This window comes from Zalophus californianus, chromosome 3, assembly GCF_009762305.2.
Source record: "Zalophus californianus isolate mZalCal1 chromosome 3, mZalCal1.pri.v2, whole genome shotgun sequence".
NCBI lineage: Eukaryota > Metazoa > Chordata > Mammalia > Carnivora > Otariidae > Zalophus > Zalophus californianus.
In genome coordinates, this window is record NC_045597.1 from 53,581,587 (window position 1) to 53,596,004 (window position 14,418).

At 36.9% G+C, this 14,418-nt stretch overlaps 1 protein-coding gene across 1 annotated transcript in view; it reads left to right on the plus strand.

The window, feature by feature from the left end:
* DNAJC15 (DnaJ heat shock protein family (Hsp40) member C15) overlaps window positions 1-14,418 on the plus strand; it is a 79,047-nt gene that overhangs the window by 28,611 nt on the left and 36,018 nt on the right. Inside the window, exons 3-4 of the mRNA XM_027590938.2 lie at window positions 2,050-2,123; window positions 11,061-11,137. Of these exons, the coding sequence (XP_027446739.1) occupies window positions 2,050-2,123; window positions 11,061-11,137 (151 nt within the window). The remainder of the gene's footprint in view (window positions 1-2,049; window positions 2,124-11,060; window positions 11,138-14,418) is intronic.

The window sequence follows — 14,418 nt, forward strand, 5'->3', positions numbered from 1 at the left end:
AGTTACATTCCATTGTGGTTATATGGAGTTAGTAAAATCCAGTAAAAAAATGAGACATAAAAATTTTTTGTTTTGTTTTATAAGTATGGTACTTAATTTCACACAACTCTCTTTTAAAGCACCTTAACAATAAACACTTTAAAATCAAGAAGATCAGTGGTTCAGATTCTCTTGGTCTTTGTGCCATCAGGGTCTTGTATCTTGATATTATAACTGTACTGAGGTTTCATGAAAAGACTATCACGTCCACAAAGGAATTCTGACAAACTGGCCCATAAACATGGAACAATTTTAGTGTTAACTGTTACAGTATTAACTATAATTGGCATAGTTATTTTAAAATTCAAACGTAAGATTTTTATTTGAAATTAAAGAAAGATGCTGTAGTTTTTTGCCAGGTTCTTCTTTCTCAAATGAGAAGAATTGGCGTACATGTTGTGTATATACCATGCTGTTGCCAAGTTCTTATCTTTTTTTTTTTTTAAGATTTTATTTATTTATTTGACAGAGAGACAGTGAGAGAGAGAGAGCACACAAGCCGGAGGAGTGGGAGAGGGAGAAGCAGGCTTCCTGCTGAGCAGGGAGCCCAATGTGGGGCTGGGGCTGTATGTGGGGCTCGATCCCAGGACCCTGGGACCATGACCTGAGCCGAAGGCAGATGCTTAACAACTGAGCCACCCAGGCGCCCTACCAAGTTCTTATTACTAACTAGAATATTAAATAGCAGGAACATCTCTTCCAGAGCCAAATATAACTGAACAATAGAATTTAGGAGAACGTATACTTACACTTGTTGGAACTAGGTCTTCTGGTTTATGATTCAAGTAAACCTCCAGATGTCACTTGTTGAAGGCTTTGCTTGCTGTTTTCATTGAGACTGCCTGATTATATGTGCTTTTAAAGGAATTTTGTGGTAATTTAAAAGCTATACTTTGTACCATTGTAGAATCAAATGGACGTTGACATCTCTAGGGTAAGAGATTTGGATGAATTAGGCTTTCACTTATTTAATTTCACTTATTTAATTTATTTAATTTACCTTTATTTAATGTTCTTGATCTCAAGAATTTTTTATCTTCTACTTGGATTGACTACTTCCCATTTTCCATTTCTAGCATCCTATTTTTCACTTTCACATGTTGTTTGCACAGGAATAACAGTATGTTTAGATAGTAACTTTTTCTAAAAGATGTTTGTAATTGAACTTCCCCAGTGGAAATCTTCATTTGCGAAGAAGGTTATGGCTGGAAATTGAATAAAGTCCAGAGTGTCATAATGGGTTTTCTAGCAAGACTTTTCGGGAAGAAAGACACTACAGTTGGTAGATACATATGCTGATTAGGGTACAAAAGGTAAATTGGCCAGGTAATATTTTATTCTTGTTCCATACCCTCAAAACAATTTGGAACCTGTTTTGCTATTGAAGACTCAGAGGAGTTTTAATTAGTAGGATACCTAAGAAAAGAAAACACCAAAATAAAATATGTTTTTAGAAGAATAGTCATCCTCAGTGAGAAATTGACAGTAAACATCTTTGGTGAATATTTCTTACATAACTGCTTTTTTACTTTAGAGGTAACTCCATTAAAATTATTCCTATGTTGTACAGATCATAAGTAGTTTTTGTTTTCCATATATTTCAAAGTGATTATCACTGAGAAAACCAGTACAAATAACCAGATATGTGAATATACATATGTGAGAGAACTTTATCTATAGTTTGTGGTGGAAGGAGTACTAGGATATTATTTTTTTGTTACCTAGCATATTGTATAAATGTAAGAAACATAAACATTGACATTTTCTAATTTTATAATCATGAATTAGAACTTGATAAATTTAGTAACTCTTTTAATGATGTTAAAATGAAATGCTTCCTTTTTAATAAATTAGAAATTTGAAAAAAATAGGACTTTCTGGTAAATTTTGAAATGGTTTTTGAAATAACGTATATAGAAGCAGCTATCAGTAAATATTGTGGTTAGTACCTTGTGGGTATTGTATTTGATTATAGAAAATATATTTGCTTTTATTCCTGTTATTATTTAGGTCGCTATGCATTTCAAATCTGGAAGCCTCTAGAACAAGTAATCACAGAAACAGCAAAGAAGATTTCCACTCCTGTGAGTTAAAGATGGCTTTAGTAAGAAGGCTCATTTTGACTTTTGTTTATAGGCCGTATTTGATAGTAATTCAGAAAATGTCTTGGATTTTCCAACATTTATAGTTTACTTTCTTGATTATATCCTTGGATGGTTTGTTTAATTTATTGATTTGTTTTAGTTTCTTGGCCACATTATTTTTATTTCTAACCTCATTCCTGCTTTTGACATCTAATTACTATATTCTTTTTTAAGATTTTTAATTTATTTATTTGAGAGAGAGAGAGTGAGAGAGAAAGAGAGAGGATGAGAGGGAGGAGGGTCAGAGGGAGAAGCAGGCTCCCTGCTTAGCAGGGAGCCTGATGCGGGACTCGATCCTGGGACTCCAGGATCATGACCTGAGCCGAAGGCAGACACTTAACGACTGAGCCACCCAGGTGCCCCCTAATTACTATATCCTTTTTAGTAGTATCACACCAACTTTGAGGTAATTTATCCTTTTTGTTTAGTTAATATTATTTATTCTTGCAGTGATTTTCTGTAGTAATCCCTGTGGTAGAAGCTGGGTATAGTTGATGAACAAAACAGACATGGTCCCTGCCCTGATGGAGCTTACCCAAGAATTTATTTCATCCTAAAATTTGAAACTGGTCCCCTTGTACCACCACCTGGTCATCTCAAACATAAAATGATAAGATTCCAATCCTGAAATCTGTAGGGCTTATACATTCATCTACAGGCATTGTAGTTACTCTCCTGAGCTGAATATAAGTGAAGAATGAATGATAGTAGGTATCTAAAAGACTACAGTGTAGTGAACTGGTTTGTAACCACTGGACACAATGCAGAGAAAACTCACTGAAGCATTACAGCATAAACATTGACTTCTGGGAAATAGAAACAGCTATGGGATAGATCAGCTTGGCTTGCAGCAGTTTGAGAATGAATGGCTTGTTTTAGCAAAGGCATTACAGGCTTGTGAGGCTTAGTTAGTCATGAACAATGACCACACTTTCAAAGGAGGACATACTGACAAATAATTAAACTCAGGTTCAAAAGAAGTGCAGGTGATATTGCAGACCTATAAATGTATGTCTGTGATTAGAGGGAACATTTTTTTGGAGGGTTATTTTTTCCTTCTCTTTTCCTACTTATATTTTATTTGGCTGCAGTATGAATAGGTATTTAGCATTCATTCAGTAAGTATTCATTAAACTCCTACTACATGCCAGACACTATTGTGGGGAGTGGGCTGTGGTCAGGGAACCATAAAAAGACATTGCCCTTAGGAGCGTACGTTTTAGTGGACACAGGCAATTAACAAGTAAATAAGTAAAATACATAATATGTAGAAGTGTTGGCTGCTTTCAAGAAAACTAAATCAGTGTAAGAGGTTAAAGAATAAAAGCAGTGAGGAATCTATATTAGATGGGTCAGGAAAGGCTTCTCTGAGATGAGGGAGAAGGCCAGGTAAATCTCTGAAGAAAGAGCTTTCCAGGCAGTGAGAACACTGCAAAGGTCCTGAGGTGGAAATGAGCTTTGCAGTGAGAATTAACTCCAGAGGAGTATGCACAGAGAATAGTGGTAAAGTAGGGCCTAGATCATTTCAAGCCCAATACACTGCAAATTTTACTTCCAGTATAATGGAAAGCTTTCGGAAGGTTTTTGAGCATGGGGGCAATGTGATTTGCATTTTAGATCATCACTCTGCTCACTGCATGGAGTGTCGACGGGAATGAGGCAGAGTAAAAGCTATCAATCCAGTTAAGAGGGTATTGAGATAGTGCAGGTAACAGATAATAGTGGCTTGAAATATAGGAATGGAAATAGTGATGTAGTTCTTTAATGGATTGTTATTTATGTCTTTCCATATGTTTATAAATAACGAATGGAGCAAATTTCAGAAATTATTTCTCTTCTGTTAAGGTGATCTTTGGTAGATATATTTATATTGTAAACAAAAGACAAGGTTTGTAGAACTACGTTATTTAACATTGTAAAGGAAGAGAGAGCAAGAAAATGAGAAAATTTTCACTGCTCTGTGGAGGCTCACGGATAAGGTAGAATAATTTAAGAGATTGTCACGGGTATACTGAACTTGGCACCTGCATTTCTTAAGGAGAGAAATGATGTATCCTTCTTTCCTTCTCCTTTGTGGGCCTGAGGTAAGGTACACTTTTATATAAATCTGGCCCTTTTTTCCCCCACGAAGTACTACTGCAATTTGCAGTGAAAATATTTCTTAGAACATCTTTATTATCATCATCGTCATCATAATTATACCTCTCTGAAGATTAGAATGTCTTAAAAAATTCTTTAAATATTAATAATTCTAGGGAAACTGAGAAATAAATATATACATACTTTCTCTTGGCAAACTAATGATTTCAAAGTGTCAAACTTCACAAAATAACGGCATTTACAGTATTTTGATGTTGTAAATATGATTCATTATGAAACTAAATAGAGTTGCTAAAAAATGGGAATTGTAATCATGTGCCACTAAATCTCTGTGACTCAAAAGAAGGCCTGCAAGGTTCAAGTTCCTGTGGGTTCTTTTTAAATTTTTTCTTCAAGTTTGCTTTCTCTGTGCTTTAACATCATCTTGTTCTTAAATCTCATCTTTGTTTTTTCATACCTTTTTTCCCTCCATTTTTCTGGAATACTGCCTGGAGTAATTTTTTCATATGGAATGCATGGATGGTAAATGTCTTAAGTTCTTCTCTGCCAACAGTTTGTTTCTTTTGCTCTCACTGTTAATCATCAGTTAGCTGCTGGCTCTTTGGAATGTGGTGGAGCCAGTATGAGAGGAGTACAGAAATCTCTGCTCAGGGGGCTCCTGGCTGGCTCAGTCAGTGGAGTCTGCTGCAGCTCTTGATCTTGGCGTCATGAGTTCAAGCCCCACGATGGGGGTAGAGAGTACTTTAAAAAAAAAAAAAATCTCTGCTCAGACTGAATGAACCTCAATGCCCACATACATGGTTTCTTGCATATTCATAGCCACATTTTCTGGTACACTCAGACTCTCAGCCAGAATTTCTGATGTTCCTATATTTACTCCTTTGTAAGCAGCCTGTTTTGGTTTTCTTTTGTTGTTTGTGTCTAAAACACAAACTTTAGTTTTTTGGTGATTTTTGTTTGTTTTTTAACTCTGGAAGTTTTGGGGGTTTTCTCTTTATTATTGATGTTCTGAGATTTCACAGGTATTCTTAGTGAGACTTAAGTGAAAATTGTCTATCTTTTGTCTTAGAAGATTCTCTTATACTGTTCTTTAATTATTTTTTCCTTCCACTGTCTCTCTTCTCTGTTCCTGGAACTCTTATTAGAGACACATTGGACCTCTAAGTGTATCCTTTATGTCTCTAAACATTTTCTTTCTTATTTTCCATCTTCTTATCTTTTTGTTTTACATTCCACAGTATTTCCACAGCTTATTTTCCAGATCACCAGGTTGGTTTTTAGCAGTGGCCATTCTGTTATTTAGTCCATCTGCTAAATTTTTTACATCAGTAATATTTTAATATCTGAAAATTTTCTTCTTTTTCATAGCAGCTTACCCTTTATGGTTATAAGATACTAATTCAAATTTTGTCAAATCCTCTTCTGTTTCCTGATTTATCTCCTTCTTCCAAAAGCCAGTTGTTATTTGTTCATCTTTGTTCTGCTTTTCCCCCATGATACTGGATTTGTTCAAATGTCTGATAATCCTTGGTTATTGGTTTATGTTTGTGGGAACTAAGTTGATTAATATAAGTGGACTTCCTCAGCAGTTTGGTAGACTCACTTCAATAATTTAATTGAATGAGAGGGTTGATAATGGGCTGTGAATACATAGATGGGTTATGTCAACAGCATGTCTTCCAAAGCAAGGAGTCCAGAGGCAGGCTTGGGACCTCCAGAGAGAGCTTGAGGAGAGATTGAGTACCATGTATATTTTATTCCTTGGCATAACTGTGTCCCTCCCTGACCTTCTGGGTTCTGAAATGTGATCTGCTGGTACTCTCCTTGGCTTCTCTTGGGACCTACCCCCAACAATGAGATACATCCCAGGCATGCAGTTGTCTTTCTTAGCCTGAGGGCAAAATGACAGGCAGTAGGCACCTTATGCTCTGTATTACTGGAGTTAGAAATGGTCATCTCTGCTGTTCTGGTTTAATTAATTATCCTGATGTTTTTACTGTATTTGTTGACTCGAAAGGTAGGGTTTTCTTCTTAATTTCCTGAGAAGGGTTTTCTTCTTTCCTCTGGTGTTTGAGGCTGCAGTTATTTTTCTGTATGTGCAGTCTTATCTATTTTCAAGCTTTCAGAATTTCTTTAAAGTTATTTGTATCATCTCTTGTTTTCTAGGCCTATAATGGACTTTTCCTTTTAAAAACATCTCTTCTCATTTCAAAGGCACTTTAGAAAGCAAAAGACCTTTTTTTATGCAATCTTCTGTTTTGAACCAGTACTTTTTTGCTTGATTTTTAGTATATTAACATGTTATTAACTCAGCTAATGTTTAACTGCCCCTAATTTTTTTCCTGGGGGGAAAAAACCCAAGTCGTTCATCTTCTTTTAAGGTTTTATTTTTCTGTTTATGAAAATGTCCTTTTATTTGAATATAATTTTTAAAAATTGGACTTCTGGGGCGCATGGGTGGCTCAGTCGTTAAGCGTCTGCCTTTGGCTCAGGTCATGATCCCAGCGTCCTGGGATTGAGCCCTGCGTCAGGCTCCCTGCTCAGCAGGAAGCCTGCTTCTTCCTCTCCCACTCCCCCTGCTTGTGTTCCCTCTCGCTGTATGTCTGTCAAATAAACAAAATCTTTAAAAAATAAAAAAATAAAAATTGGACTTCCTTTGTCTTATGGTTAAGTGAAATTCATGGAAAAGCACAAAATAAAATCATCCCTCTGTGGCTCTCTAAATGAAATAGATTATTGTAAATAATAGGAATTTATAGTTTATGGTAAATGTATTTCTTAAGATTATGGAATGATATAGTTCTTCTTTGGTTGTCTGGAGGGCTTTTGTATTTCCAGCTCTTGGTTGAGTAAATTTTCTAATGAAGATTTTAACTTGGTTCATTTCATATTTCCTTTGGTAATATATGGCACTATAGCATTTAAAGCTAATTTTATTTTATTTTATTCATTTATTTTTTAAAGATTTTATTTATTTATTTGAGAGAGAGAGAGAGAGAGAGCAAGTGATAGAGCAAGAGAGCATGAGCCAGGGGAGGGGTAGAGGCAGAGGGAGAAACAGACTCCCCGCTGAGCAGGGAGTCTGATGTGGGACTTGATCCCAGGACCCTGAGATCATGACCTGAGCTGAAGGCAGACGCTTAACCGACTGAGCCACCCAGGAGCCCTTAATGCTAATTTTAGATGGAAAATGATTTTGAGGTATGTTGTTTATATATATACTTTATGAATAGAATAATACAAAATAATAATTTGTAAGGTTCAGGGTATATTTCAAATAGCAGCATTAAAGTAGTGGAATCATACTCTTTCTGTTCTTAGAAATTCCATTAGAAAAGTATAACCAAAAAAAAAAAAAGAAGTTTAACCATCTACTCTATTTGATGTAGTTGTTCTATCGTTGCTCCTTATAGATATGCACAGATTCACTCACTCATAAGCAGGTCAGTGTTTCAGGATGTGAGCCTCATCCAAATGCTAGCTTTTAAGTTCTGGGTCTCCTTTTACACCTGGGCAAAACTAAAAGTAAACAATTGCTCCAGTACAATATCTGCCATTAGGGTTAATGAGCTTTGTGACTAGTGGGAGTGACACTTCATGAAACATCAATTTATCATGTTTCTTATGTTGAAATTTTGGAGCTCCCTAAGGTAAATAAATACTTAAAGAAATGTCAGGGAGAAAGGTATGCATCTAGTAAAAATTTTAGTCTGCTGAGAGAGAACTTAAAACCAGCTGTTATTCCTCTGTTAAATCCCCTAGTCCTTCATATATTCCCCTCCGTGTGTGTGTGTGTGTGTGTGTGTGTGTGTGTGTGTGTGTACATGTACATGTGTGCATGTGTATAATTTGTCCAGGTTACTATGTGTACTTAAATAATTTGATTCTCTTCCTCCACTCAGACCTTGGAGAAGGGTATTATTTTTAGTTTTCTTTCCAGATTGTTAATTACTTGAAACTTGAAATCGTCTATCATATTCCTCACAATACTGGTACATTGATAGATTAGCATCTGTGTGATGAAGGACAAAACTTGACCTGTCTCATTTGAAATGTTCCTGGCATGTACTAGGTGCTGAAGTGCTTGTTAAATGAATTAATTGCCAGGGAATTATTGCCACGTAGAAATTTATAACAAGCTGTTCAAAGACAACAGCTTATATAAATAACCAGATATGGTTCATTTTTTAAGTTCTAATAATTTCCTTGGTCTTTTATTTAGTTCTCTTTTTTAAAAATTGTACAGGTAGCCTGTGTTCATCATTGAAAATTTAGAAAGTAAAAATAAACATAAAGAAAAAAATTATTCATGATGTCACCAACCAAAAATAACATTTTAGTGTATATACTTTCTGATGTTGTTTTATGTAAACATACACTTACTTATTTTTCCTTACAAAAATAGGGGTTCATGTTTTAAAAACTTACAAGCAGTACAATCATTGATGTATTTTTTCCTTCTAAAAGTTGAGTTCATACATCCTGTTTCTCTGTTAAGAACTCCTAAAGCATTGTCTGTACTTGCTGTCTCCCATTCCTTCCCTCCTGTTCTCTCAAACCCACTCTAATCAGACTCTCGCTCCCGCTCCCTGCAGCTCTAAAAAAGAGCTTTTTTTGTTAAAGATTTTATTTATTTATTTGGCAGAGACACAGCGAGAGAGGGAACACAAGCAGGGGGAATGGGAGAGGGAGAAGCAGGCTTCCCACCGCGCAGGGAGCCCGATGCGGGGGCTTGATCCCAGGACTCTGGGATCATGACCTGAGCTGAAGGCAGCCAGCCGCTTAATGACTGAGCCACCCAGGTGCCCCTCCCTGCAGCTCTTGTCAAAGATTTTGACCTCTTTGATAAATCCAGCAGTCAGGTCTCAGCTCACATCTGACTTAACCTATCAGAAGTGTTTGAAACTGTTTTTCCCTTCCTTACTTTTGCTATCTGCTTTTCCTTCTGCCTCACTGCTGGGCCTCCTGTCTGCTTACTGATTCATCTCCATTTCTCTGCCCCTCAGACTTGCAATCTCTAGTGCTCAGTCTTTTCTCTCACTCCTCCTTAGGTGATCTCATTCAGTCTCATGGCTTTACATACTGTAAATATACTCATGACTCCCAAATGTTACCTCGAAGTCAGACTTCTCCATTTAGATATGGATATCTCCATTTAACCCAAAAGACCACCAGCATGTGAATAATAACCCAGTAGGGAGGCGGATGTGTGATCAAAGCCCTGATTGGCATGCCTTAGCAGCCAATCCACAGGCGGCCCACACTCAGGATCCTTAAGATAGTTCCACAAAAGAGCTCATAAGAACCCCTAGATTTAAATGTCAAAACGGCAACCCTCTTGGGCCCCCTCCGTCTCTGGGAGCTCTGTACTATCGCTCAATAAACTTCGCCTTGCTGCCTACCACTCTTCGTCTGGTCTCCCTCTTCATTCTTCGAAGCGGTGTGACCATGAACTGTGGGCACTAAAGGAAGAGAAATCCTACAACAGTAGTTCATTAGGGAGTGCTCTTATGATCGACAGTTCCAGAGGGAAGAGAAGGAAGAAGGACAAAGGGGCAATTTAGGCTGCAGTACAGTCGTAACAAAGGCCTCAACCAACCCCATGCCAAGCTCTGAAGCCCAGATGGCTCATGGTGGTTGTCCCAGGTTGGGGCAAGGAGCCATGAGACTAAATGATGTCACCTGATAAGTGAATTATAGATATGAAGTCTAAGGACTGAGCTCTAGAGAACTATAATGTTTATACCCCCATATCAACCAGTCATTAGAGACATCTCTGGGAAGGGGACCTGAACTTGACTTTCTTCAGCCAAGGCAATTCCTAAAGAGTCTGACGGCTCACTGCCGTCTGCGAGCAACAGCCCCAGCGCCCAAAGTGTAAGTCCCTCACTTGTGAAGGGGAAGCTGCACAGTGTCTGGTAGTGTTTACTATATCATCTTTAATCCCTCTCTTTCTCATATCCCTTATTTAATCTACCAAGAAAATGTTAGTGTTGCTTTCAGAATACATCTAGAATCTGATCACTTTTAAACTAGCTCTGCTATTACCACGTTGGCCCATACCACCATCATCTCTTGCCTAGATTATTGTTATGTCCTCTTAACGGGTCTCCTGCTTCCCTCTTGTACCACTCTTTCTAGTCTCCACATAGCATTTAGAGTAATCCTTTCAAAAGAAAGTCAAATGACATTACTCCAGTGCTCTGAGAATTGAATCCTAAATTATTTCTATTGCTTACGGCCTCTCCCCACCCCCCGGCCAGTCTGGCCCCATAGCCTCTCTAACACTGCTCTCTTCCTTGCTCCTGCCTTTCCAGCCACGTTTCAGGGACCTTGCAGTTGTTTTCTGGTCTCTCTTGGCCTGCCTTTCTGCTATCCTGATGTCCTCCCCACTTTGTCAGTTCCTCCTCTTCCTTCTCTCTCAGCCAGTCCAGGAGGTAAAAAAGATGTGTGTCATATCAACATTAATGACTTATCAAGGTTATCCAATGAGAAAATTACTGCAGAGTTTAGGAAAAGTTCAAGCCTTTTGCTTCTACTGATTTCTTTTATTCTTTTATATCTTAGTATAGAAAAATTAATGTATTTGAAGGTGAAATTTTAAGTTCATCTTGGTCATGGTTTCTTGTAAAGGATCATTATTTAGTGCTCCCCCCCTCACAGTTTCGAGTTGACTTCTAGTAAAATGCATTGCTCTTACTGCAGCTGTGATGGGCTTGAGGTCATGCCACCTCATGCATGGAACTAATTATATCATGCTCTTTCTTTCCTGTACAGAGCTTTTCATCCTACTATAAAGGAGGATTTGAACAGAAAATGAGTAGGCGAGAAGCTAGTCTTATTTTGGGTATAAGGTAGGTGTGCTGAATAAGTATTATTTTGTTTGTGGCCAAGCTCGTTTTGGAAAAAGGAGAAAATGTTACAGTAAAGTTATCCTTATATTTTAAGTTATGAATAGGAGGCAGAGGAAGAAAATACAAAATTTTTACCTTTTAAAACTTCACATCTAAGAGAATATCCTACTCCCCCTAAAAATATCAGGCATGATGTGATGTGTCTTTATTCCTTAACAAGGAACTCTTAATACTAGTTTCACAGCAATTATCAAAATATCCCTTATTGTGACACTGAATTGTTTCTGGATTTAGTTTTATAATATGCTATCTAATCATTTTTCTGTTATAATATGGGATCTGTTTCACAATTATTTTCTATTTCCATAATTTGATCTAGCATATTTTATTATAATTGTTTCACCTTAGTATCTATTGTGTGACTTTGGACAGCATAGGAGAAAGTTAATGTTGTTGTGTGATTGCTCTGTGATATTTTCCTAACTTTAGTGTTAAGTGATGTCCCCTGCTATAGATTTGCTAGTCGATATATTCATTTGTTTACCTTATGTTCCTTTAAAACTCACTCAAATTTTTGTGGGGGCTGGTTATAGTATGTCATCTACAACAGATCTTCTGATGAATCAGTCAACACAAGCAATATAGGTCATAAAGCCCTATGTTGATATAGTCTTTTAAATCTCTTGTAGATTAGCAGATTTTTAAGGCCAAAACATCTAATTACTTCTTTTGCCTTAGCAAGAAAAACAAAGGGGTGAAGAAGCAAGGGAAACAGCTCAGTTCAGCTTGGTGCTTTATTAAATAAAAGATGAAATATCTCACTGAGAATAGGTTTTAGGTAGAGGAACCAAATTAGGAAGTTGGCTATATTGCTGATTATTATTTGCTTTAATCTTATTCAGGATGGCATTGTTATTTTTCTTGAAGTTTTATTGGGTCCCCACACCATCCCATTCATAGTCTTAAAATATGAATATACAAAGGTTCTTGAGAATATCATTTAACATCATGCAAGGCACTCCTGTTATTGAGACAGATAATTAGAACTTAAGATTTATGGTTATAAATGTTTATCCTGTTGAACTAGAAACTGTAGAAAATTTCACAAGGATAATTTGCTGGTTAAGAGTGTATTCTCTAATAACAGGTGAGTCTGAGTATGAATACTGGTTTTACCATTTACTAGCTGTGTGACCTCAGTGTCATCATTTGTAAAATAAACATAATGTCAGTTTCTATTGCCTCCTAGGATTGTTGCGAAGACTAATACATAGATAATTCTTAATATAAACATGGCACTTAGTAACTACTCAACAAATACCAGCTGAGCAAAACAGATCCTTGTCCCAGTTCTATCACTAAAGCACCGCATTGTACAAGCCCGGTCAAGTAATTATTATTATTTTTTTAAAGATTTTATTTATTTGGCGGAGAGAGCACAAGCAGAGGGAGTGGCAGGCAGAGGGAGAAGGAGAAGCAGGCTCCTGCTGAGCAGGGAGCCCGATGTGGGACTCGATCCCAGGATCCTGGGATCATGACCTGAGCTGAAGGCAGATGCTTAACCAACTAAGCCACCCAGGTGCCCCCCGGTTAACTTATTTTTAGCTCTTCTGCTCTTCAGTTTCTTCAGTTTTGAATTGAATTAATACTATTTAGCCTTGTTGAAATAATATAAAATGATAGGAGGATACCTTTTTATAAAAGTACCTACCAAATAACAGGTGCTAAATAAATGTTGGCTCCTCTTTCTTCCTATCTGTATCACAAATGCAGAAACTAGATATTTGCCCTTAACACATTAAATAGAAAGGTAAGCCTTATTTGCTTTCCTCTAGCCCTTTCTTTCAATCAGGTAGTGTAGATTTTGAAAAGATTCTTTAAGAGGTGAATATATTGCCGTGGCTCCATTCTCTATGATCAGTGAATCTAAACTATATAGACTATATAACAAGTAGGTAAAGGCAAAATGGAGCTGACTGTATTGATCTATTAAAAAATATTCTGTGTGCTACTAGATGATTCTGTACATTCTTACATATTTCATGAAGCCTAATATATTTTACCGAGCTGCCCAGAAAAACTACTATTTTACTTTCTGAAATGATGCACATGTGTGATTTTCATACTTTCTGAAAACTTCTGTGGAACTGTGTTAAGCTAAATGTTATTCAAAAGACCAATAATAAAAACGATGAAACCAAAACTGCTCCATTTGCCACAGGATTAGAGAACACCACTCAGTTCCATGCACCCCACTTCCCAGTCCCAGTCAAATGGGGTACACATCCCAGGGAACACAGTGTGTATGCTTTGATCTAGGAAATTTAATATTTAAAGTTATACTTTAAATTTCATGGTGAAATTGTTTGTCCTGGAGATCCATTGCTCTTTATTTAATTTTTATACTATGTTTAAGAACTACAATTCTCCCATCTTGTTTAATCTTTAGAACAACAAATAAATTTATTAAAATGTATTAAGTTCCTAGAGACTTAATATAGCAACAAGTAAAAGGGAATAAACTCTGTAGGCACACAAGAATACTTCCCTCATCCCCAAAGTTCACCACTAAGAGTCTGATAATTATTACCTTTTTTTTTTAAGATTTTGTTTATTTATTTGAGAGAGAGAGAGAATGGGAGAGAGAGAGAGAGAGAGCATGAGAAGGGGGAGAGTCAGAGGGAGAAGCAGACTCCCTGCTGAGCAGGGAACCTAATGCGGGACTCCCATCCCGGCACTCCAGGGTCATAACCTGAGCCGAAGGCAGTCGCTTAACCAACCGAGCCACCCAGGTGCCCTGATAATTATTATCTTAAAGGCAGAATGTTTTGAATGGCCATACTTATACATATAAACTCTCCTTGCATTTCTTACTTCCTCCAATCTATCTAGTTTGGTGGTTGGCAGATCTCATTGTACATAATGCTTTATGGACTTTTATGTACAAAACCATGTGTACTGTTTTTTTATAGGCAATGTAAGTGATTATCAAGGATAATCTATCAGGTATAATTATCAAGGATAATATTCAGATTTTGCCCTGTGTGCCAAATTAAAGTTTAATATCCAGAATAAGATGCAACCTACCGTATAAACTCCCCCCAAAAACACATAGAATGGAAATTTGGATTTTACTGAACTTATATCTTCATTATGTAGTGGTCCACATTTGATTTGCTTTCTGAAATGTTTCTTAAAGCTCCTCTTTTTCTACTTTAAAATTTTCTGTAATACAGCCCTTATAGTGTTAGTATTTACTAATAGAGAGCCATTATTCTTTG